At 41.7% G+C, this 25,780-nt stretch overlaps 1 protein-coding gene across 1 annotated transcript in view; it reads right to left on the bottom strand.

Moving 5' to 3' along the window:
* Window positions 1-25,780, bottom strand: part of ASCC3 (activating signal cointegrator 1 complex subunit 3) — a 216,758-nt gene that overhangs the window by 153,121 nt on the left and 37,857 nt on the right. Inside the window, exons 9-10 of the mRNA XM_082216596.1 lie at window positions 18,697-18,897; window positions 18,086-18,226 (exon numbers count right to left, since the gene is read on the bottom strand). Of these exons, the coding sequence (XP_082072722.1) occupies window positions 18,086-18,226; window positions 18,697-18,897 (342 nt within the window). The remainder of the gene's footprint in view (window positions 1-18,085; window positions 18,227-18,696; window positions 18,898-25,780) is intronic.

Below are 25,780 nucleotides of genomic sequence, written 5' to 3'. Positions count from 1 at the left end.
GGAGAGTTTTGAGAAATGTCGCAATAAACAACTGTAAATAGACACAAAGAAGGCTCTGTGTGTCTGTGGGAAGCAACGTGACAGCTTTGACCGCTGTGTTCACTCTGCTAGCCGTGACCAGAGGAAGCAAGAACGCGCAGCTGAAGGAAGCGTGCCGGGCTGTTGTTAAAAGCTAAGTTGGGTCGTAAACCCATTAGCCGGTCACGGTAAACAAAAACATTCACAGGTTATGGAAGCCATAAATCACCGCTTGTAAAGCTGTCGCTGGGGCTGCTGGAATGCTTTGAAGTTCTGCGTTCGGAGGCAGTGGCGCTGACGGAAGCGGGGCCTGTGTCTGAAGCAAGCAAGCAAGCTGAAAGACGCTGTTGCTGGATGCTGTGTTGCCAGGAATCGTTTCTCTATGGACAGAAAGCCTGTTGGAAAAAGGCTGCTTAGAGCTGAGAGCTGTGCCTAGCGTTTGAAGGCAAGCTGATGCCGATGCCTGAGACAGCTTTGAGTCCTGCCTGAAGTGGTGAGGCAGACGATCTCAGCTGGGAGCTAACCTGCTAGACCGGGAGCTGGAGAGCGGCTGTTTGTTTACGTGAGTACGCTGGGCCCCGGGGGAAGATGGCAGAAGGCCAAGAGGTGCTTGAAGCTCCGTTTGAGAGGCTGGAAGAGCTCACCACCCAGTCGTGGGAAATCTGGGTCAGAAGGGTGAGGGCCTGGTTTTGGGCAACTGGCCTGTGGGAGGTGTCAAAGAAGGAACCGTCCCAAGGCAAACCGGCTGCTGCTGAAAATGTGGGGCTGGTGGACAGAGATGCAGGAAAGCTGCAGTCTGCTTCTCTGGAGGAGAAAATGCAGAGAGAGGAAGCTGAGAGAGCTGAGATCTGCATGATGAAAGCGAGCGTACACGCTAAGCTGTTACCGTATTTAGAAGGCATTGAGTCGGCCTGTGAAGCCTGGAATGTGCTGAGGGGTTTGTGTCAAAGCTCAGCAGGAGGCCAGAAGCAGGAGGGTGCCGAGGGCTCAGCCAGAAGCCCTGAATCTACAGCCTCACGGAGTGCTGTTGGAAGTGTTGGGGGGGCAGAGAAGCCCAAAAGCAAGTTTGGAAAAGTTTCCACTGTGAATGCCGAGGGGCAGTGCTTTTCCAGGAGGGGCGGAGCTGATGTCCCGGAAGCTTTGCCAGCTGAGAGCTCACCCCAGTGTTTTTCCACTCGTCGTTGCTACGTGTGTAATTCTCCAGAACATCTGCGAAGAAATTGCCCCCACCGGAGCAAGGAGGCAAGGCAGGATGTTGTCAAGGCCAACTCACATGGGAATCAGTCGGGTTACCATGGAAACCAGTCTGGGAAAGGAGCCAGGCGAGCAACTGAGTCTGGTGGACGTGACGGAGACCAGGGGAAGATTTATCAAATAACTGCTAGTATGGCATTGTTTGAGAACAGCTGTGAAAAAAGCTCTGAGTTTTGTTTTGTTATAGACTCTGCAGCGAATCATAATTTGATTCCAGAGACACCTGCTGTCAAGAAGTGGAACTGCACGGCAATTCCTGCCGGGAGAACTGTACTGTTTGCAAATGAACAGAGAAATAATGTGACTAATGCTGTAAATTTGCATTTTTGTGTTTTACAGGAAACGTTGGAGTGTTGTACTGTTCCTGGGATGCAACGCTGTCTTTTATCTGTGCCTTATTTACTGAAAAAGGGATTTACGGTTTGTTTTCAGGGTGAAACCTGCAAAATCTCCAAAGGAGGGAGGATGCTTGCCAAGGTTAAAAAGGGGCAGAATGATCTTTTCATTCTTAAAACGTCTCTGGAGGGTGAGGGGAAGGTTGAGAAAGCACAAGCCCTGTGTGCTAAAATTCCCGCTCATGAGCAATGTGCCCATCTCTGGCATGCTAGAACAGCTCATGGTTCTGTAGAAGAACTACAGGTTCTACCCGAGGTCGCTAACGGTTGTCACATTGTCGAATGTGGATGTGTCATAGATTGTGAAGCATGCAGACAGGCAAAGGTGAAAGGGTGCAGTTACCCAGTACACACTGAGAGGGTACACACCAAATCCTTTGAAATGGTTCACATAGATTTGTTGGGTCCTGTAAAGGAACCAAGTCTGGGAGGGTCAAGGTTTCTGCTGACAATGCAGGATAGCTTTACGCAGAACACCTGGACTCACGGTCTTAAATCCAGAGAAGAGGCAGCACAACTGATCAAAAGTTGGGTAGAGGAAGTGGAACTAAGGTTTTCCACCAAAGTGCAAGCTGTCACAAGTGACAGAGGAGCTGAGTTTACAGGATCTGCTTTGCAGAGGTTCTTTCACAAGAAAGGGATACGTCACACAGTGACTTCACCCAATCAGAGGGGGTGGGCTGAGCTAAGATGTGAAGCTCTGGTTAAGACTGCAAAGGTGTTGCTGACAGATTCTGGGTTGCCACCAAAGTTTTGGCTGGAGGCAATCAGGTATGTAAGCTTCACCTGGAATCGTACCTACAATTCAATGGTAGGTGACACACCATTTGGTTTGTTGCATGGCAGGAAACCCCAGATTCATTTTTTGCGCAAGTTTGGTTCGCACGCGTCTGTGCCAGTGCCTGAGGTTTTGCAAGGGCCAGATGGATCCAAGTTCCGGAAAATGATCTTCTGTGGGTATGAGCCAGCAGCACGTGCATGGAGGTTTGCTTTCCCTTCAGGTGATCAGAGTAAGTTGCTGATCAGCAAACACGCTGAGTTCTATGAACAGGATGTAAGGTCAAAGACTCCTGTTGGGCGTGATGTTCTCTCAGAATGTCTTTCAGATTCTGAGGAGGAAGAAGAGGCTGAGTCTGCTGATGACGACCAGGTCACAGACCAAGGTCTGGAGCAGGGTGGGGCATCTCCACAAGTTGTTAAAAGGGAGGTCAAGAGTGAGCCTAGTTCTCCGGTAAGTGTAAGGGAGAAGATTCGAAGTCGTTATAAGTCAGAGGGGGAATCCTGGGATGCTGAGGACACACCTGCTGGTGATGTTGTGTCAAGGGAAACATCTGAGTTTGTGCCCAGACGGTCAAGTCGCACAACGAAGGGTATTCCACCTGAAAGATATCAGGCCACTGGTGCGTGGGTTAGTTTCGCACAGTGTGAACCTGAGAGTTATGTGGTAAATCCACATGTTTTGTCAGAATTTGACGCAAGAGGGGGTGTTGGAGTCAGAACTTAACAGGTTAAGTTTGTCCCATGATGCCTCAACATTCTGACGTCAACTTTAGAAGCTGGGAGGAGTTTTCTGTTCTCTCTTGGTTGCTGAGAGGAAAGGACGCGTTTTGCCATGTCTGCAAGGAGTCCTGGAGAGTTTTGAGAAATGTCGCAATAAACAACTGTAAATAGACACAAAGAAGGCTCTGTGTGTCTGTGGGAAGCAACGTGACAGCTTTGACCGCTGTGTTCACTCTGCTAGCCGTGACCAGAGGAAGCAAGAACGCGCAGCTGAAGGAAGCGTGCCGGGCTGTTGTTAAAAGCTAAGTTGGGTCGTAAACCCATTAGCCGGTCACGGTAAACAAAAACATTCACAGAAACCACTCGTAACATGCTGCCACACCGCTGGAGCACAACTTCCACTCGTATCCTGGGGCAAAAGTCGCAACAAGGGGCATCTACTTCTGGGTTAGTAGAGCTCGTAACCCACAGCATTCGTATGGGGGGCGGTGCGTAACATGAGGTACCACTGTGGAAGCAACTCCCTATTTTTGTGCAGCCAGCATGCATACAACTGCTGATGAGCACACAGTTTTTGGCACCACAACCGCTGATGAGCACACAGTTTTTGGCACCGCAATGGGGCAGGGGCACAATAGGCTTACACACGTTCTGTTGACGCGAGCGGTGCCTTGGAATGTAACCACCCACGTCAATAGGCAGATGCCTGTATAACAACAAGGAGCTTGCCTAGAAATGCAAATCTCTGCTCACATCAATACAATCATCTAGGACAGGCATGTCCAACTCCCAAGAGACTGTGATCTTCTCCCACTATAAAAAAACTGGCAGTAATCTACCCATTGGATTGACCAGAGATGTTGAGCTTTTTTTGGGGAAGGATGAGCCAAAGTTGATGAGCTCTTTAGGAGGAGGAAAAGCCAAAGTTGTTGAGCTTTTTTAGGGGGAGGTAGAGCCATATCGCGATAAACATGTTGGACATCCCTGATCTAGGAAATACAATGGGGGCAAAATGAGCAGTACAGTGAAGCTGGGTATATAGGTTGCCCATGGGAAGTGCACATTTCTATGCCACTAGCCCAAGCTGGGTTGGGATAATCATAATTATTTTTGTCATCTCTTCTTTCTTACAGTGACCATGGCAAGCTTCACAGATAGTCATAGCATATTCATTTCATGAAACTGGAAAACCATTTCATTTTTAAAGGAGTTTTAGAATACCTTTCTACAGCCATGGTTTCTATTCTCAATAAGCAGCACTGCAAAGAGTTTTCATTTATATCACTATTACACCACTTCAGTTCTCTCAGCACAGAAACAGCCAGGAAATAAAGTGTCACATTTGGTTAATGAATTGAAACTCATGCAAGACATTTCAATCTGGTTTTCGTATTAGGGCATGGCCAAATAGAAATGGGCTAACTGTCAATATTTTGACTGTCAACTTACATTTCTCTCTGTCCATGTAATTTCTTCCCACACCTTCTTCAGTGGTGCCCAGATTAGTATTAGGAACTACTCCAGAACTAGTTCCATCACTGGGTAAGCACAGAATAAATGCGTGCAGAAGTCCAAAACCGCTGGTCAATTAAAAAATTAATATCAGCTAACAAAAGTGCAACATTTAAGACTTTGGATACAGATATTTAGGTTCCAATCCTATGTCGTGTTACCTGGGACTGAGTCCCATTGAATGAGGTGGGACTTACTTCTCAGTATACCCTGGATTGCAATGCAAGGAAAAAGTATTGTAAAGGCTGCTACTGCTATGCTAAACCTTTGCCCATTTCCACCCGCTCCCCTGCCCCCAAGAATGCATTAACGGGAAGCATTTCACAAAAAAGCAAACCTAATTTGGCACACTGCCAGGACAACCTAGTGCTATAGTGCAACGGAAGAATGACCAATACCCATTCCCCAAAATGGGAACTTTTTTTGGCATGAAAAGTGACAGTCTTTCTGTAAAAAGCTATGGATCATTGCTACAGATTCGACATGACCATCTAGACAGTCTGAGGGTGCAAATCAACTGGACTGCAGGAGCGCACATGACCATCCCAGTATATTCAAGAGCAAAAATAAGCCTGATAGCACACTGAAGCTGTCTTTGCAGGAGTCCTAAAATTTCAACTACAAAATTCCTATATCCCATCTTTGAAATACACTATCTGGACAACTTACATTAAAGTGTTAAAATCATAAAGTTACTAATGCATTAAATTAAGTGAAAAACAGCACCCTTATAAAAGCAGCATCCACATACAGATCAACTGGAGTTAAAAAGTTAAAACCCCAGTGAAATAAAAAATGCATTCACCTCATGGTAGAAAGGCACCAGATTGCCAGGCTAGCATTCTCTGGGGAGAGAAATTTTAGAACTGGGCATCAGCACAGAAAAGGCCTTCCCCCAGGTAGCCACCTGCCACATTTCAGATAGAGAGGGAGCCCACAAAAGAATACCTTGTGAAGTACAATGTGCTCATAATGGCTCTCTCCCGGTTAATCTAACAGCTGTATTCTGAATGGATCACTGAGACCAACTATCTCTGTTCGAGCTGGAAAAAGTTGTTCCATGTCACTGAACATGTAACATGCTCACAGTAACATTACGACAGAAATATTTTTTAAAACAAAAACAAAAAAGATGTTGAAGCTCTCTTCATCCAGATATCCACATAAAACCACATAAAAGTCAGGGAAGATGCTCACCCTCAATTTAAACCCATCAGTACAGAAAAAACCATGTCAAGATAACGGAGGATAGCAGAGTTTTCTTGTGACATCTCAACTATTGCATGCCAGAAGTGGGTGAGACCAGAAACTGTGGTGGATGTAGAACTAGAATAGTAAAGATGGTAACAAAATGTGACTCTGCTGAAGATGCATAGTTATTTAACTGGGTATAAGCTTTAATAGTTTACCAACCAATTAAACTGATTAAGGCTTGTATCTATATTTGTATAATAATGAGCAAACATATCCAAAGATAAAAGGACATAAGGGGGCAGAGAGGAGAAAGTGCAAAGAAGGAAGGATAAGATGGGGGAAAGTCATCAGAATAAAGCATATTATGGTATACTGATACAAAGCAGCATCAAAACAGTATTCCAGTACATTTTTCTAGGGTACGTCTGTCTACACAAAGCACATTTTTAGCCTCCAGAACAAAAGAGGAGGAACAGCTTGTGTGCTTTGTGAAATCCAACACTTGTATTGTAAAATACATAATTAGCTTCTCAGTCTGCAAGTTTAAATAATGATTTAAATGTTTTAAACAGGAGAGAAATTCCATATTATTATCCTGCTTTCTTTGCTCTAATTCATTTCACTAATCATGGTTATATCAACTCCAATACTCCAGTGTCAGCTTTGACTGATGCCAATAAGCTCCTTAATCAGGTATGACAACTTTCAGCTAGCGTGCCTCATTAGCACACAGCAATCCTGTTCATAATTTTCTCTTTCCCCCCACATTTCATTGCCCATTTTAACAGGAGATTCTGTCAAAGTGTGAGGTATAAATCAGGCATGGGGAACATCCAGGCTGCAGGCCAGATTAGGGCCATAAACCACACACACCTGATGTCATACAGAGTTTCAGGTATGGCACAAGCATGACCCCCTGCTGAAAGTGAGGTATGCAGGTACCACCAATCAGTAGCATCTTCAAAACCCTTGTGTCTTTCGGGTGGGGGGGGCAGGAATAATTTTTATAAGTTTTCCAATATTTCCCCAATAATAGCCACATTATAAAATTATTACAAAACCCTTGTGCTTTGCCTGCACAGCTTTATTTCAAACCATGTGACAATGTTCACCTACCAAAATGGCCCATGGGAGTTAGGGGAGGTGAGTAGCTGTCCCTCTGGCTAGATCAAATTCCCTACCCCTGTGTAGTGAAAGCTGATTGACAATTTGTTAAGAAAATATTCAATTCTGAAATATGAAAAAAAAGTGATATAAAGCAAAATGAAACAAAAACCAAGTGTTTTCCTTTTCCTGTACATCACAGGGACCTGACTGATTGTGATGGAACACACGCACAGCTAAGAAATCCGACCATCCTATTATCCTGCCTTCACAGAGGGGATTCCTTACATCTAGGAAATGCATTTTGGCTTTCCAGCATGGTAGCTTATTGGCAGCTACATAGTGCAATTAAGTCTCCATCACATACTCTTCCTTCATTCCCTAGGGAGGACGAGAATGTTTGTTCTATGACTATGATAGACTATTTGTCTCGCTCAGGCAGAGTGCTTCTCCATTGCCTGCTAACTTACTCTTTCAACCAGGATAACAGGGTTGAACTTAAAAATATTCTGCATCAACAGCACATGCTCTGCTACTAAGCTGCAGTCCCGACCCACTGCTTTATTTCAGACCTAAGTTCTAGTACACAGAGTCAAACTACATGTTGCAAGACAATCATAGCGATCCAACCCCCCTGTTTGTAATGGGCTGGGAGTGTGTTGGGGATGGGGAGATATCTGCAATAAAGGATTGGCAGATATGTAAAATGCTTAACTGTTTTTAGTCAGTTTTGTTTGTTTGTGCCAACTGAGTTCAGAAATGCAAATTAAGCCCAGCTGGAGGATGAGCCTCTGAGAGCTAATTTCAGAGGAGACTTGGCAAGTGTAGGAGGGATTAAGCACTACCTTTTCCTGATCTGCCCCTAAAAACCCTGCCTCCATCCTGCCTGCGAATTTTATCACTTCAGCAAATGTGAACTAAGGGTCTCTTCCTTTGCATGCTGCAACATATGCAGGGAAAACAGTCCCTCTGCTTTCCCCCATCTTCTCCATAATGTAACATATGAATTAGCTCTTTCATTCTCGAATATGACCTAATCATTCTTCATCAGAGACAAATCAGTGAAGGGGTTTCATTCCTGCAAAATTACACCATTCCCAAAACACTAAGACCTCAAAGCCTTGGAAAATCAAACTGGTGTTGTTGTTGGTTTTTCTAAAAAACCCAACAACAATTCAGCAGATACACTCAAAACAAAATCAAAATACCTAAACAAAGGAAAAAATTGTGCAAGCAAAACAAGTGCCTCAGGGTTATATTCAGTTGGTATCGGTTAGCTGACAGAATGTTATTTGATTCAGCATATTTGATTCAGGCTTGGGTCAGAAGAACAGGCATCAAGGTGATCATTGGTGCTTTCCCGACAAAAAACCTCTGCTCTCAATAGCTTGGGGAGACTTCAGAACAGCAGGGAGATGATGCAGAAGATCACCTTCATCCTTGCTGCTGCTGCTGCTGCTGCTTTGATTCAGCAGAGTCTTCCCACCAAGACCTTCTGAAAGCAAAGAAATGGCGGGAGGATGCAATCTGCAGAAACAGTGTTTAGACTACTTAGCTTTATAGAGGCTTTAGTTTCCCATTTAAACTTCCATCACGTACAGATTGCACACATTTCTAACTTAAAAGCAGAAATCAAAATTAAAAGATTGCTGATTTCCCTACCTGCAAGTTGGTCAAACAGGGACTAAAATCACGCTGGGAACAACAACGTTTTACTTTTAAGGCTTTTAGCATCTGAGAGGTAAAGATTAATTTATGCGTTTCAATTAAGCAGCTGAAGTAAATTCAATCTGATGGCTACTGAGTTGGCAAACAAAATTATTCTGCATGAATTTCAAAAGATAGCCCAGTACACTAAACTGTTATAAAGTCATTTTGCATGCACTGATACTATGGTTATATATATAATACCCAATTTGTTCTTCATTTCTGCTTTTAGATTAAATGTTAAGTACTATTGGATTCCTCGGTGTTGTTTCTTATTCTATATAATCATCACACTAAAAGACAGAATGTTTTTGTTTTTTAGAAAAAGAACAAAAAGAAAGCAAGCATTACTGTGTTCCTCCACTTCCATTTTGCCATCCCTCCCCTACTCTCCACATTTCTCACCATTCAAATCCATTTCTCTGCTCAAGAATATTCACTCAACAAGCACAGCTGTTATTCTGAAATCTTTACAGCTAAATCAAAGATAATTGGACTTCAGAGTACTTTTAAATTGTAGCCTAGGAAAAGAATCTAGCTTAATGCATCATTTGCATTACCTATAAAGACTGCTTTTCTATCCTTTTAAATTTATAGTGCTTTTTGTATGGGGGGGAGCACAAAAGAGTTATACAGTAGTTTTACAGATATGTGGATTTCTTTGCACAAAAGGGTTTTATGAGAAGCTATTAAATCTTGCAAAAGTAAAAAAAATCAATAACCAACTCTGGGAATTCTACAATGTTTAAAGTTATTAATACAAGTAATGAAATATTTCTCATAAGTGGGTCCTATTTGTTTTATGAACAGTATGTTGTAAAAATCATATTTGCACTCAACGCACAGTAAAAAGGGTCATCATTTGGTGAGATTTTTAAAAAACCCTAATGCAATCAAGCATTAACAGATTCACAAAGCAATTATATAAAGGGAAATTAGTAAAGCTTTATTGTTATAGCAGTTTAAAATGATACAGATCATTATGCCCAGTGTTTGCCTTAAAAAACAAATAATGCAATGTTGTAATTCTGGCATGAAGTTGCATACACTATCACCACTTTGCCACAGCAGTCAGTATACCATATCCTAAGCAGTTAACACATGAGCATAGAAAGCCCTGCAGCTGTACTGTTAGGTATTCCACATCTGTCTCTGTAAAAATATTATTAATAAGTCTAGTAGTAACAAGTTGGCCATTTATTAAACAAGCACTAATTGCAATCATATCTGGCAAAACATTGCAAGGAGGGCAGCTAGTTATTCTTGTTATTGCTACTTTTCAAGGGGGAAAAAGGAATTCTGCCTTTAAATGCTTTCCACTAGCACCCAGAGCACTGAACTGGTGCCACTCTGCAAATGATCGCCAGAATGAGCATCTTTTAGTCCACAGGACAGGTGGTCTGCTATGCCTCTTCTCATCTTGCTCTTCTGCTTCATTTCCCACCAGATGACGTGCCCTCTTGGGGCAAGGTCTCTCTCTTTTTTATGTGGAAAGCAGAACAGGTTTTAGAAATTCAAATTGAAGTTTGAGATAGCAGTTACAAGAGAAAAGGCTTCAAAGTGAAAAACATTTTAAAACTTTGTGAGGCAGGTGCACTTGCTAAATAGCTTATTCAAAGCATTGCCAGTGGTTGACATCTGCAGTCTCAATGCTGTGTTGTGGAGGGCAATAGGAAATCACCGCTCTGATTTCCCAAATCCTGCAGCAATCCTACAGCAGCACCATGCAAAAAGCATGACAAGGACCATTTGTAAGCCAGAGATAATAGAATCGTGAATTTTGAAGCAAAAGGTTTTCCCAGCATCTTCCTAAAGGTTCTCTTTCCATTTATGAAGCCTGACTCTGAAAAAAATAACCTTAACAGATTTTGATTTTGCATTAATATAAACATTTAATAAGATTTTAAAAATAAAAAATACTTATCGGATGATGAAATGTCACTACAAAATGTTTGCTTGCATGAATTAATACAAGACTATTAGTGTGTTATCATCACGTTTTACAAATATTAAATCACATCTAAAACTGACTAGGTAAACTTTCAGAGCAGGGATGGGGAGCTATTCAGATGATGTTGGACTTCCAGCAATCATCAGCTGCAGTCAGCATGGCCAGTAATGAGGGTGACAGACGTAGTACAGAAATATTCAGAAGACCACACATTCCTCATTCCTGATTTCGGGGAAGTGTCACTAACTTAATCTAATGTACTGTGTGCTTTATTTGAAATTCACCCTGAATTCACTATAAACATTCTTTTAACCAACGTGGAGATGAAGAAAAGGTGGATGAAAGGTTTGTAGACAAAAACATTGCTAGCTTGGGCTATACTGAACTGAAAAGTAAAACATTTCACCTTTTTTATTTTACAAAACATTAGCTCTTCTACAGCATCATATATTGGATTAACAACTATAAGAATTAAGAAACACATTTTGTTCACCTGCAGGTGACACTGTTGGACCAGTCCATGAAAACACATAAGCAACAAGCAGTAAATAACCTCTTCAGCGTGCTCAACTGTTTTGGATTGATGAGGGATCCAAAGAAAAACATTATTTCTTCTTTTTATGTTAACCCTTTAAAGTTGTACAACAATAAACCTCAGCATAGGTATTAATTTAACTATTTCATTTTTAGGCTTACTAACACTGATTTTTTTTCCAGACAGTGAGTAAAATAAATGGAAGAGTGTGCATACTTGAAACTAAATCTTCTAAGCAAAAAGCCTCCTTCAATCAACCAGAACATATATAGTTTTGAAATAAAAAAGCCTTTATTCTAAAAGGGGATTAAACAATTTTGTCATTTAAAAAGTAGGAGAGGGTTCACAAGGAAAGGAGGCAGAATGAAATCAACATACTTTAAAAAAGGAAAGTCATTTTTTTGCAATATTAGATTTAAATTACCATTAGTAATTTAAAAATAATAAAATATATACCATATTTTACTCTATAAGACACACCAGACCATAAAACGCACCTAGTTTTTGAAGAAGGAAAACAAGAAAAAAAAATTCTGAGTCCCAGAAGCCAGAACAGCAAGAGGGATCGCTGTGCAGCAAAGGCAGCAATCCCTTTCGCTGTTCTGGCTTCTGGGATAGCTGCACAGCCTGCATTCGCTCCATAAGACGCACACACATTTCCCCTTACTTTTTAGGAGGAAAAAAGTGAGTCTTATAGAGCAAAAAATACTGTACTACCTTTCCCAAAATTCAAGGCGCCGTACTCTGCTCTTATTTAGCACTTACTGAACGTTCACATTTCTTTGTACAAATCACCTCCCTCCCCTCTATTGTCCCAGCCGAAATTAGGACCCCTTGGCTGCCATTTAAAAGGAGGAGGAATGCAGTTGTGGCCACAAATCTAACACACCGTCTAGCTGGGGTTTGAGCAGCATTAGAAAGTAGTTGCATGTTACAAAGGGCTAATCAGGAGAACGAGCATGCTTGCAGAATGGTACAGATGACTGTTTTGCGAAGTGCTTACTTGAATACGTTGGTAACTAGTAATCTGCCATCATCACCTGTTAGTGTGTCACAAGCAGGAACCTTGAAAGTTGCCTTATATTAGGCTTGTCTACCTGTCCATTGGAACCAGTACAGTGGTACCTCGGGTTAAGAACTTAATTCGTTCTGGAGGTCTGTTCTTAAACTGAAACTGTTCTTAACCTGAGGTACCACTTTAGCTAATGGGGCCTCCCGCTGCCACGCAATTTCTGTTCTCATCCTGAAGCAAAGTTCTTAACCCGAGGTACTATTTCTGGGTTAGTGGAGTCTGTAACCTGAAGCGTCTGTAACCTGAGGTACCACTGTATTGCCTGTTAGGACTGTCAGTGGTTCTCCAAGTTCTAGTCAATCCTTTTGCCTTGAGAAACCATGGACTGTATCTGGGACCAGCTGCAACGGAATGCATGAGCTCTACCACTTAGCTGCCCAGGTATAATTGTATTCCATATGACAAAGTGATACAGAAAACCCACAAAGAGTGCATGCAGAGGATAGAACTCAGCACAGTGCTAAGTGGGGCATGAGTGTGGGGAATGAGGTCCAGTCACACAATATGACTTCCTCCTTCTCTTGCCCCTCACACCACCTTAAAACTGTTCTGGGTTTCCCTTCAAACCCCCAGAACATTTTTTGGGGGGAGGAGACGGGGGGGGAGAGAGGGAGAAAGTTAGGTTGTGCAAGCAGACCTCATTTTGTGCATGGAACAACTAGTTGAATCCTGCCTCGAGCTCTTTGTGCAATGAATCAAGCATAAAAATGTTTAGATGTTGTGGTCTGGTCTGAATGACATCTGGCAGAAGCTTTGTGAAAAGATGGGATGGGCAAGGGAGTAGATAGTGTTGGAGTTCTGCCCTAAAGACTGGGGGCAGGATTCCCCTTATCTGTTCCATGAGCATGAGGCATGCTGGGTCTGCTTGCACAATGGGCCTTTAATGCCGTCCTCCCCCTCACCCCCTGAAATAGCCAATAGGGAGCCCAGAAGAACCTCCAGAACAGCATGCAGGGGGGGGAGAGAGAGGATCATTCTATCTGGCAAGCTGCAATGCTTGGACAGATGGAAGGTTCATAAGAGCACTGCTGAATTCCTCCCAAAATATACAATCAAGTGGGATGTAACACTTTATTCTGGGGCACATAAACCACTCTACTATAAAGATGAATCCGTAAAGGGAGAACACAGTGTGAAATAAGGAAGACTTCAGATTATAAAAATGATTGCATATGAAAAGGATGTTCAGCTCCCTATGGAGAGCTAGACATTTTTCCTAAGTATCTTCAGCCTCGAACACCACTACCAACCTTTGGGTACATTGTGCTACATTTGAAAAAAGACACAGACATTTTTATATTTCCATTTGTAGTTCGTTTAAGGGGGGACAAGAATCTAATTTTAAATAGGGCATGCCTTTCTACCTTGTGAATAAAAGAAATTACTTTCAGCATAGCTGTGCCACTGAGAAATGCTGCAAGAGATTTATCAGCAAAGGAACAAGGCTTCCTCTTTATTAGCAATAGCTTCTTGATGTATTCTGGTATTGCTACAGGTCCCTGCCCAAATGTCGATCAAAGGCAAATATTCTGATCCCGAAGCTCTGTGGGTGTGAAAAACGCTCAGCATTGGGTTTTTTCTCCATCTAGTTATGATGGAAGAAAATACAAGTATTATAACAACTGCTTTTTCTTTTCAGATGTAACATTTTTAATGGGGAACTTTTCTTGGTAATGTCGGGGTCTTCAGAGGACCTCCTGTGATTCCAGCTGCTCCTATTTGTGTTCAAAAGCCATTATTCCAAAAGGTCTCACATGTAAAAAAAAATATAAGCTGGTCCTAAAAACAGCAAACATTAAGAAACCAGGCCACCCCAGTTGTACTGTCCTCACTATGACAGAGCAGAATTGTGATGCTGATGTGTGGAATGGTTTTTTGGTATGTGTGTTTGTGTGTGTGTGAATATGTGTGATATATGTCTATAGTATTTTAATTAAAACAGACCTTTAATACTAGAAAAGGATACCCATAGACTCCACAAAGTGTCTGTTCGGCCTATCACCCAGTTATGAAGGCTGCACATCAGTGGTACTGGGTTTCTCTCTTTCATTCCGCCATTAAAAAAAACAGTTTTTTTTTTTTAAAAAAAATTACTGCCAGGTGGTAGGTAGAAAAGCGGTGAGGAATCACAGAGTATGAATTAAAGACAGAGGTGAGCCATGGGAGGATACACATATCTGGCTCCATCTCGTGTAGCATTTAGGAACCAATGGCCCTTTAAAAATTGCAAGTGAAGCAGCAGTCATCAGGAGAAGGAATGTCAGAGTGAGCAGAACAGCAGCTGGGCAACCAACAACCTGAGTAATTAGCAATTCCAAATGGAGACTATACTGACTGAAAATACAGAGATTTTGTCACACATGCTTAATAACTAAAAGTAAAATAAATAATAAAATTATTATAATCACAATTATTGTATTTCCAGAAGTGAAGCCATGTTTGTCTGTTTCAGTTTAAGTTATAATACATTTGTTAGACTTTAAAGTGCCACAATAATACTCTTAGTGTTACATTATATACTAGCAGGGAGTGCCCAGCCCTGCATAGTATCCTTAAAAACAGTGGGGAAATGTGATTTTTAAGTGGGTAGTGCACTTTGTGAGTTTGAACCAATCACGTCAAAAATCAGGTAAAAATCAAGAGTCACCTTTTGGTCCGCCATCTTGGTTCAAAATGGCACCTGACACTCAAACATTATGGGAAACTGCTGTGCACATCTGTGGAAGCCCTCGTGTCAACTTTGGCGATGATATCCCATCTGCATAGGCAGATAAACCTATGCCAAAAAACAGGCCAAACAAAAATGGGAGCTGTGCCAAAAACTGTTCTCTCTGACGAAGGCAGGAAGACACCTCAGAAGTGAGGAATTCTAGCCCTTCCCCACACACTTTTGCTTACCTAAAGCTGGTTGTCGCCCTCCCCTTGAAGGGAAAAACTGCATTGTTCCCTCTCTTGTCAGGATCATTTGCCACTGGAAAGAAAAGCCATCATAGCTGAAGTGTCTGAAGTCCATCAGCGGGCAAACCCATCAGGGTGCTAATCCATACAGCTCAAAAAGTCCTGATATCATTTGCCACCCTCAGGGCTACTTGCTCTGTTCAGCTGTGACACGTCCGTTGTCTGCTTCACTTCTTTCTACTGCACTGTCATCACAAAAGCAATCCATCTACTAATCTTTGAAATGGCAATCTGCTTGCCCCCTCCAAGCTATTTCGCCATTCCAGAAAAGCAACACTGCACGCGTAACTGGAAAAGTGCCCACTTCACTGAAATATTAGCTTACATAAACAAGTTGTATTTTCGCAAAGTAATAAACCAGTTATATGTAGGAGTTGTGCTACCGACTCTCATTATGGATTTATTAACGTCTCTGTCTCAGAGTTTCAAACATTACCTAACATAATAAACCACATCAACATCTGTCTCACAAGTGTGCTTACCACAAATCTGGTTAAAATAGACATTAATGCTGCTCAGATCTTTACAGAAAACCTCTATAAAGGAGCTTCAGGAAACTAATTCGCCCACTCTCCACCTTTTCTAGTATGTGGGGAGACAATATGTAAACAGACAGTCCCTGCTGGGTTCTGCTGTGCACAAAGAACTGTGAGTGAACAAAGGCAGCCACACTGACTTAAAGTGTCTGTTCACCATAATAGATTTTTTGTGCACCCACGTATCCACTGCATGTGGCACTTTTCCAGTTACTGGAATTGGGCTCTTCTTGCTTATCCAGAGCTCTGTGTGCACATCCCAGCCTCTACATCTGAGCTTAGGGTTCCTGGTTTAGGGCTAGAAATCAGAGCTGGGGTAAAAAAAGGTAAGAGACATTTTGAAAACACTTAAGTGCTTCAAATACACAGTTCCATTGCAACAATCCTTACAAAACTCCTTTAGCTAGGTCAGTATTAAATCCCTATGTTGCGTATGGAGGCCGCGGTGGGTAGGTTGTCGAAAATGTGTGTGTTTAATTTGTGCGATTTCAGCTGGCCAGCTGCCAAACATGTAAAGCTGGGATTGAGCAAGTTAACTATATACAAGTTGCAAGTTGACCTGTACACAAATAGATGACAATTCAGTATCTGTTTGAAGGAAAGAAACAGAAAGGCTGCAGAGAGATAAGAGCAGGTTATACATAACAGCACAGTGCCCCTGATGACTGACATGACTGACATCACCAAAATAAACTGGCCCACATCTTAAAATGAGTTTCTGCTCTCTGTCCTGACACTGATTAAAAACTCAGGTGATACTTAGGGTCTTCTCAGAGATGGTGCCACAGTTTTGCAAAACCCACTTTGGTGAAATTTAACAAGATCTCTCCTGTCTCACTTTCAGCCAGAGTGCTAATATGATGGTGATGATGATGATTTAGACATGCTTTCAGCATGAATTCTTGGACATCCCATGAAGCTCAGTATTGAAAGATTCAGTACTTTTTCACACAGCGCATAGCTCAACTATGGGATTCACCACTACAAGAGGCAGTAATGGTCAACAACTGGAATGGCTTTAAACAAGGATCAGACAAATTCACGAAGGATAATCAATGGATAGGACGCGGGTGGCGCTGTGGATTAAACCACAAAGCCTAGGACTTGCTGATCAGAAAGTCAGAGGTTCGAATCCCCGCGACGGGGTGAGCTCCCGTTGCTCGATCCCTGCTCCTGCCAACCTAGCATTTCAAAAGCACATAAAAGTGCAATTAGATAAATAGGTACCGCTCCGGCGAGATGAGCACCGCAACCCCAGAGTCGGCCACGACTGGACCTAATGGTCAGGGGTCCCTTTACCTTTAATCAATGGATATAAATAGCTCTCAATGGCTACTAGCCACAAATGGCTGCCTCCCTGGTTGGAAGCAGCATGCTTCTGAACATCAGTTGCTAGGGAACACAAATGGGGAGCCTGTACTCAGGTCCTGCCTATGAGTTTCCTGTGGGTATTTGGTTGAGCACAATGAGAAAAGCAAGCCAGACTACATGGGCCTTTGGCTTGATCCATCAGGGCTCTTCTTATGCTTACATAGAAGCTGAAAGCTCCATTTGTGTATCACTAGATCCATTCTCTTCTCTCTCAGATCTGCAAGCAGTAAAAGCACCGATACTGGTGCCATGGCATAAAACAGTTTTTCAGAGTCATCCAAGAGACGCTAGGGCCATTTGGAAGTTCATATGGAGTTGGTTTCCCAATAAAAGTATCAGTAAATAAGAACAAGTTTCACTGGATGACTTATTTCTTCATCACTACTGTTTATGCCTTGCCATTTGAAAGCATGCATACAGCGGAGTGGCGTGTGTCATCTCTGCTCATTCAAGGCACTGGTGAAATGCAAAAGGCTTGACTAGCACTATGCATGGACTTTCTTTTTTCTTTTTTATAAATTTTATTTTCCAATTTTGGATTTTTTCCCCAGAGACATACAAATACAAAACTTCCCAATAAACATAACTATTTTGACTCCACCCCTTTTGCAGTTTCTTATCATTTTTAACACTGTTTTCTACGTTGTTAGATTTATTAGCTATTTCCTGATTTTTCTTTAACGTTGCATTTAACTCCTTGCTTTACGTAAATCCTGCTAACGAGCTTAAATGTATACAAAAACTTTTCAGATATTCCACAAATGTTTCCCTCTATGCATGGACTTTCAAGGCAGCTTAGAATGTTTCCCACCATCTTCTGCAGCAGGTAGCATTGCAGAAAAGCTAACCTGATGGCAGTAAATTTGAAAAATCACTGCTTTAATTCATGAATCAAGAATATTTCATTGTTTTGTTAAAGCACATTTATACACTACTGCTTGCATCCATCAATATATTTATGTCTGTCATGTAGCATACCTGGGTTCGTAGAATCTCACTTTTCGACAACTGCATATCACCAGTTAGCTCTTTCACTGTGATGCCTAGTGGCTCCAGCCGCTTACTGAAGTAATTTGTCATCTCAGCTGCCAATGCCTTCATAGGAGCAACATAAACAATCTGTACCAAAAAGGACACCAGTTTGATAAATGAGCAAAGTGTACAAGACTGTTGGTTTTGCAGCAACTGATACAAATCACAATTTATTGTGAAATATTATACCTAGCACTTACAGCAACGGGGGAAAAACTTAATAGTGGTATATGGAAAGTGGTTATCGGTGCTGGATAAGTGTGCAGCTTTTTAAAAGACAATAGATTTTGTTTACACGGGCTTATCATTTTGAAAATTGGTTCTGCATCAAAGCTAAATATATTTTCAAAGCTTTTCACATGGGTAATAAGATTTTCAGAACAGAAAAAGGAATTACATAACAGAGATGAAGTAAATCAACAGGCTCCATCTCCGTGTGACTTGGGGAAAACACAATGTCCTTGAAAACTTCTTGAATCCATATAAATGTGCACAACTCTATAATGGGCTTTATCTTACAAGTTATAAAGCTGTCCTGCAGTTCATTAAATTCCTACCTTAAACTCGTCCTTTTTGATGACTCCTTGCTGAACATGCTGACGGATTTCATGCAAAACTGTTAACATGGCAATGTTAGTCTTTCCAGCCCCAGTGGGCGCACAGATTAGCATGTTTTCATTTGTATTGTAGGCAGTTTCAAACACTATGGACTGGATTCGATTTAACCTTTTCATGCCCTTGAAAGCAAGTTGTCCAATCTGCAATAGAAGTCCAGAAAAGAAAAGAAGCATTCAACTAAATGATTAAAACAGCTGCTGTTGACAAGGACTAAAGTGTACATTTCTCTCTAACTTTAATATGTCCAGTTCATCGTTATGAACTACACCAGGGTGGAGAACCAATGTCCCTCTAAATGATACTGGACTCCTGGCTCCCATCAGCCCCACCTAGCATAGCCAACAGCCAGGGATTATGAGAGTTATATTATTTGTCCAACTTTTATTTATTTTGACTATTTATGTATTTCTTACCTGCAGTTGATTCTATTTGGTTTACATCAAGGTCAACAAATGCAATCAAGATAAAAAAGGTAAAAATAAACTATAAAAGCAGAAATTACTTTAATTGCTCGCTCGAATAAAAGTCTTCAACTGTAGTCACAACAACATCTGGAGGGCCCCAGTTTCTATCCCTAGACTACATCACACCTAACATTCAACTAACTGAAAAGCATAGTTTCACATTTATCCATTCCCTTCTTCACTTTTTTGCTCCTCAGGTCCTCTTAGTTGTCATCACCTGCCAACTTTCTTTCCACTTCACTACTAAAAATAAACATTTCTCACAACTTTTCCCTCAGTCACACTTCGTCTCCTTTCAAGTTCAGCTAAGATTACAGTCTACCACTTTGACCAAATCAAACAGACCATTACTTACTTCCCCTCCCACTTTGCAATCAACTTTTTTCTTCTAACAGCATATATCTTGTGGCTTTGCACTCCTTGATATGGACTGATAACAGTTCATTTTAGGCAATTTATAAGCAAGTAATGTTATAAGAATGCTATGCACAATGCTGGTTAGACCATATCAATGGAATATGATTACTTATTATATTTCTACACCACCTTTCAACTAAGGATCATGGGATGGATTTCAATATAAAACTGCAAAAAACACAAATCATAGTAACAAACAAAAACAATACTCCCCCCCCCCTTTAAAAGGCCAAAGATTTTTTAAATTAGTCAAAGCCTGGGAGAAGAGGAAAGTCGTCCCCCCCCCCCCCGCTTTGAGGTTTTTTTCCTTTTCTTTTTTATTGGTTTTCACATGTTACTTTACAATACAGATACAGTGGTACCTCAGGTTAAGTACTTAATTCGTTCCGGAGGTCCGTACTTAACCTGAAACTGTTCTTAACCTGAAGCACCACTTTAGCTAATGGGACCTCCCGCTGCCACCGGAGCACAATGTCTGTTCTCATCCTGAAGCAAAGTTCTTAACCTGAAGCACTATTTCTGGATTAGCAGAGTCTGTAACCTGAAGCGTATGTAACCCGAGGTACAACTGTATACCAAAGCCAACACCATTTCCTCCCCATCCCCCCATACATTTACATATCTATTTCTTCAATCCATCATATTATTCTTTTCTCCTTCCTTCCACTTCCCTCCGCCCCCACTCAATTTCCTCCACATTATACAATTTACAATAATCTTTGCATTCTACAACCTTCTCAAATCACCTACATATTCTTATTATCTTTCCTTACTAATTTTTCTTCCATCCAGTACTTCATATTTTAATCTAGGCATATTAGGAAAGTTTTTGCCTGGCACCTAAAAATATGTAACAAAGGCACCAGGCGGGCCTCCCTGGGGAGAGCATTCCGCAAAGGGAGAGCCACCACAGAAAAGACACCTTCTTGTGTTGCCACTCTCTGGACCTCTTTGTGGAGGAGGCACATGAAGAAGGGCCTCAGATTATTATTGCAGGGTCTGGCTCAGTTCATCTGGAGAGAGTTATTGCAGTCTTGAGATATTTAAGGCTTTATAGGTCAAAACAAGCACTTTAAATAGGACCCAGTAACTATTTGGCAGCCAGTGCAATCAGGCCAGGATTGGCATTGTATGCCCAAACTGTCTTGCCCCGTTCGGCAACCTGGCAGCCAAATTCTGCACCAAACTGCCATTAGAAGAAGAGTTTGGATTTGATATCCTGCTTTATCACTACCTGAAGTAGTCTCAAAGTGGTTAACATTCTCCTTTCCCTTCCTCCCCCACAACAAACGCTCTGTGAGGTGAGTGGGGCTGAGAGACTTCAGAGAAGTGTGACTAGCCCAAGGTCACCCAGCAGCTACATGTGGAGGAGCGGAGATGTGAACCCAGTTCACCAGATTACGAGTCTACCAATCCTAACCACTACACCATACTGAATCTCACAATGGCTTTAGAGGCAGCCCCATGTGCAACTTGCTGCAGTAATCTAACTTAGAGGTTACCAGAGGATAGATGATAGAAGATAGGCTATTCCTGTCTAGATAGGACATAACTGGACTAACAGTTGAAGCCAATGGAAGGCACTCCATGCCACCAAGACCACTTGAGCCTCAAGTGAGAGCAGTGCATCCAGAAGTTGCCTCAAGTTGTGTTTGAAGCGGGTAGGGGGAACCTGTGGTCCTCCAGCTCCTGCTGGCACACAATTCCCATCATCCCTGGCAATGGATATGGGAGTTGGGACCAATCACAACTGAGGTTCAGCAACCTGTGGTGGGCCACAGGCTCCCCACAACTGTCAGGAATGTATAGTAAGAGAAGCAAATGTTAAAAAGCAATTGAAATGATTACAGAGATCAAGCATCTTCTGAACAAATAACATCAGGACTTTTAAGTACAGTGGGGCCCCGCAAGCCGAATGCCTCGTAAGACGAAAAACTCACTAGACGAAAGGGTTTTTCGGTTTTGCGTTGCTTCACTAGACAAATTTCCCTATGGGCTTGCTTCGCAAGACGAAAATGTCTTGCACTTTTTTTTAAAGCAGCTTGAAGAGGCACAGTTGCGACGGACCGTGCTTCGCAAGATGAAAAACATCGCAAGACGAAAAGACTCGCGGAACGAATTCTTTTCGTCTTGCGAGGCACCACTGTATACAGGGAGCAGAGAGGATGGAAATTATTTCATTTTATACGGTAAAACAAAAACAAAGCAGTTTTATGATTTCCTCACAGGAATGTACAATAAACCTATGAAACCTACTACCACAGAATATTAACACATCACTTATGTCAATAGATTTTTAAATGTTTTTTTTAGATAAAGGTAAAGGGACCCCTGACCATTAGGTCCAGTCGTGACCGACTCTGGGGTTGCGGTGCTCATCTCGCTTTATTGGCCGAGGGAGCCAGCGTACAGCTTCCGGGTCATGTGGCCAGCATGACTAAGCCACTTCTGGCGAACCACAGTAGCGCACGGAAACCAGAGCGGTACCTATTTATCTACTTGCACTTTGACGTGCTTTCAAACTGCTATGTTGGCAGGAGCAGGGACCAGGCAACGGAACTCACCCTGTCACGGGGATTTGAACCGCCGACCTTCTGATCAGCAAGCCCTCTGTGGGTTAAACCACAGAGCCACCCATGTCCCTTTTTTTTAAATGAGATGGTAAATTCATGAAGGACATACCGTATTTTTTGCACCATAACACTCACTTTTTTCCTCCTAGAAAGTAAGGGGAAATGTCTGTGCATGTTATGGAGGGAATGCCTATGGGTGGCATGCCTACAGATTTTCCTCCTCTAAAAACTACGTGTGTGTTATGGTCGGGTGCGTGTTATAGAGCGAAAAATACGGTATTCACGTAGTATATTCCTGACACTCAGATAACAGGGCACAGAGATGTGGGGCATGCAAGCCTTCTTGGCACATTAGGCTGCCCACAGATACCAGAGAAAATGTTGAACTAGACATATAATTTATTTCACCTAGCATAAGTATTCTATAGCTGTTGTGCAAGATTATGTGTGTTAATATATGCAATCTAATTTTTTTAGTAATTTCATAATCATGCTAACTGGAGTCAGGCTTGGGAATGAAAAATGCGTCCTCTTTGTTTCTACAGCAGTTCTCAGAAACTTGCCACGTGAAAAGTCAAAGTCATCTTAAGGTTTTCTATTCCAGGTGTGATCAATTCATAAGTGTAGAAGAAAAAGAGAAGGGCAGAAACACTTTCCAGGAGAAGAATTGCTACCGACATGCTTTGATTTTTTTTAAAAAAAATTATGGTTACACCAGGCAGAGGAGGAAAAGTAGTAGGAGTGAGCAACGACAGATTTTTCAAGATGCGCTGGCAGTCTGTCAAGTCACTACTCCTAAAAGACGGCGGGAACAAGAAATCAAAGCCCAGAAAGAATGAAGCGATCTTGGAAAGCTCTTCAAACATGTACTTCTAAGAGACGGTGGCATGAGGAAAGAGAAGAAACCACAATTTATGAAAACAACCTAAAGAATAGTCTGTTTGAGCAGCACACCTTCAGATGAAGATCACTGCTCAGGAACCCAAGTCTCTATCCCTGCCTGTTTGCAATTGATCAGTTTGCAGCAATGGGAAAATAGGCAAGGGTTAACCCTTTCACCACTTCCCCCCTGCAACCCCTCCGCCAGTCACTTTCCCTCACAATGCAATAAATGTATCTGGATGGCAACAGGAGCTGGAAGAGGTAAAAAGTAATGTTTAGTGGAAGTCCAGAAAATATTTCGCTTTTTCTGCTGCACCCCATTTAATTAGCCAGCCCCTTTGCAGCTGTTTCAAAATGACCTGAAGTGCCAAACTCAGATCTGACAAATGGGTAGTTCTGATCTAGTTTTCTGTGTAAGAAAAGGCAGGGGTCACCCTATTGCAAATGCAAAAAGCTGAAAGGTAAAAATGTTGTTATTCTTTTCCATTGTGAGGGATGAATATGTCTACTTATTTTTGAAATCTAACTATAACAGGAGCTATTTTTACTCCTCATGCTAAGGAATTCTACATGTCAGTTATAAAAATTCTTGTCTGTCCTGAACCAATTTACAGAGCAATTCTAACTACCAGAAGCCGGCATAACTTACGTTAGTGTAAGTTATCCCATTCCAAACGCTGTTCAGAAGCCTCTCAGAGGGCTACCGACACCTAACCCAGCAGGTGAGTAGGGGCCTGAGTTTTGAGACTTGAACCCTAGCTCACATGACTGTGCTGAACAGGGAGTTAAGAATTTCCTTGCCTCACATCTGGAATTTGCATATTTTTTAAAGTTAGACATTTATCTGATTATGGCTTCCCTTTCTCAATGAAAACTTTCCCACTTGTCATGTATTCCCAAATTCATTGCTACTTATGACTCTTGCTTGATTTGATAAGAATTAATTGGTCTTGAACAACATGTTTACCTAACAAAATGATATAAACAAGCAAAATGGAGAAGAGAATTGAACTTTGCGATGGCTTTGATTTGCCTTGAAAATTATCATTAAGTTTGTTCTTTCCCTGGACAGCTTGACCATTTGGACTTTTATGGCTAAAGGAAAAAAATTGGGACAGTATAATTGTGCATTGATTAATGGCTATGATGCTACCAGTTCTTATGAGTTGACTCTTTTAAAAGGTTTAGCAGCAGAATTCTAGATTGCTGTGTAACATCCACTTATTAAAATAGGTTTTGGGAAGATGATTTATGATGGTTGTAAGATATTTTATCCCAGCTTGTATTTGTCCCTTCAAGTCACATTTTGAATATGAAATACAAAGGAGTGAATAGAACAATATCTCACTGATACCTAATTGCCAGCCAACTTGTGGTGGTACGTTAGGTTTGTGCCTCAAAGGCATTGGGTTTAAATCTAATATCCCTGGAGGTCACAGAATGCAAGGAGCTTGCCTGCTTGGGCAGTTTATTGTCCTCTACTCAGAGTTGCATTTGTTTTTACTATCCGCTGATCTGCTGAAATGTTCTGAAAAAATCCAGAGTCAATCTATTCTTCAAAATTTGCCTCTAATAGCTAAGAATTTATTTGCTGGACCACAACAATATCCACCTATTCCAGAATTCTGCAGCTAAGAAGCAATTTAAACCTGGATCTCCTACAGTCAATCACATAATTGAGAGGATTTGATAATATATTAACCAACTCAAAAGCCCTGTGGTCTGATACATATTTCCTTTGAACAAGGTTCTGTGGGACCTTAATGTCAGCCATGAAGTGTCCAATAGCTGCTTATTTCCTTCATTCCGCTGTTGATTCTGGCAGCAACATAACATCACATTTTCGATGAAAAGGCTCGGCTGGTGAGCAGTTGCACTTCTGGATCATGACAGGACACAGGAAAAGCCAATTAGCCACCTGCCAGCTAATCTTATGCCTACAGCCAACATTGTCAGGTCCTGTTATTGTAGATGAAAACAGTTCTGCTGTTTGTGTTACAAAAATAGTGATCTACCCTAGTTTCTCCTCTGTGCCACTGCAACAAGCAACAACACCCACTTGTTAGAAAAATCAAGTGGAGTACAGAGTGAAGATGGCAAATTAAAACTGGAATATAAAGAACAAATGCAAAACTATGTTTGGCCATGCAAACAAATTTAAAAATTCACCCACCCACGGTTGTCACTGTGACAAGACATGACCAAAGGCTTCTCTCAGCATCCCTGTCTCTCTCCTTCCTTAGATTTACACCAATAACCAAGCACTTGGATTGCAAAAACAAACCAGCAACAAAGAACTGGGGGACTAGTACAACTCTTCCTTTAAGCTCATAAGCTACATACAAATACATGTGCATTAACACCTCAGGACACATGAAACAAACCACAAGTTCAGGTTCAGATTCTGGCTTGTTTCATCATAGGCACAGCAAGAGTGTGGGACCATTGCCTTGGGGGTTCCACTCTTCATTCACATCAAACCAGTTTTGTTTTAACCTAGTTTACTGGGAAATGTAAACTGGGCCACTGCTTTTATTTTTGCATGTTGCTGTATTCATGTTTCCCCACTAAACAAAATTTACTTTCGTTTGGGAAGAAAATAAAGAACCCTGTGGTACCTTAGTTAACCAAGTTATGGAGGCATGAGCTTTCATTCACCATATGTCTACAGTGGTACCTTTGGTTAC

This window comes from Podarcis vaucheri (assembly GCF_965113315.1).
Source record: "Podarcis vaucheri genome assembly, chromosome: 3".
NCBI classification, from domain to species: Eukaryota; Metazoa; Chordata; class Lepidosauria; order Squamata; family Lacertidae; genus Podarcis; species Podarcis vaucheri.
The sequence above is the reverse complement of the archived record's forward strand: the minus strand, read 5'-3'. Positions and strand labels throughout refer to the sequence as shown.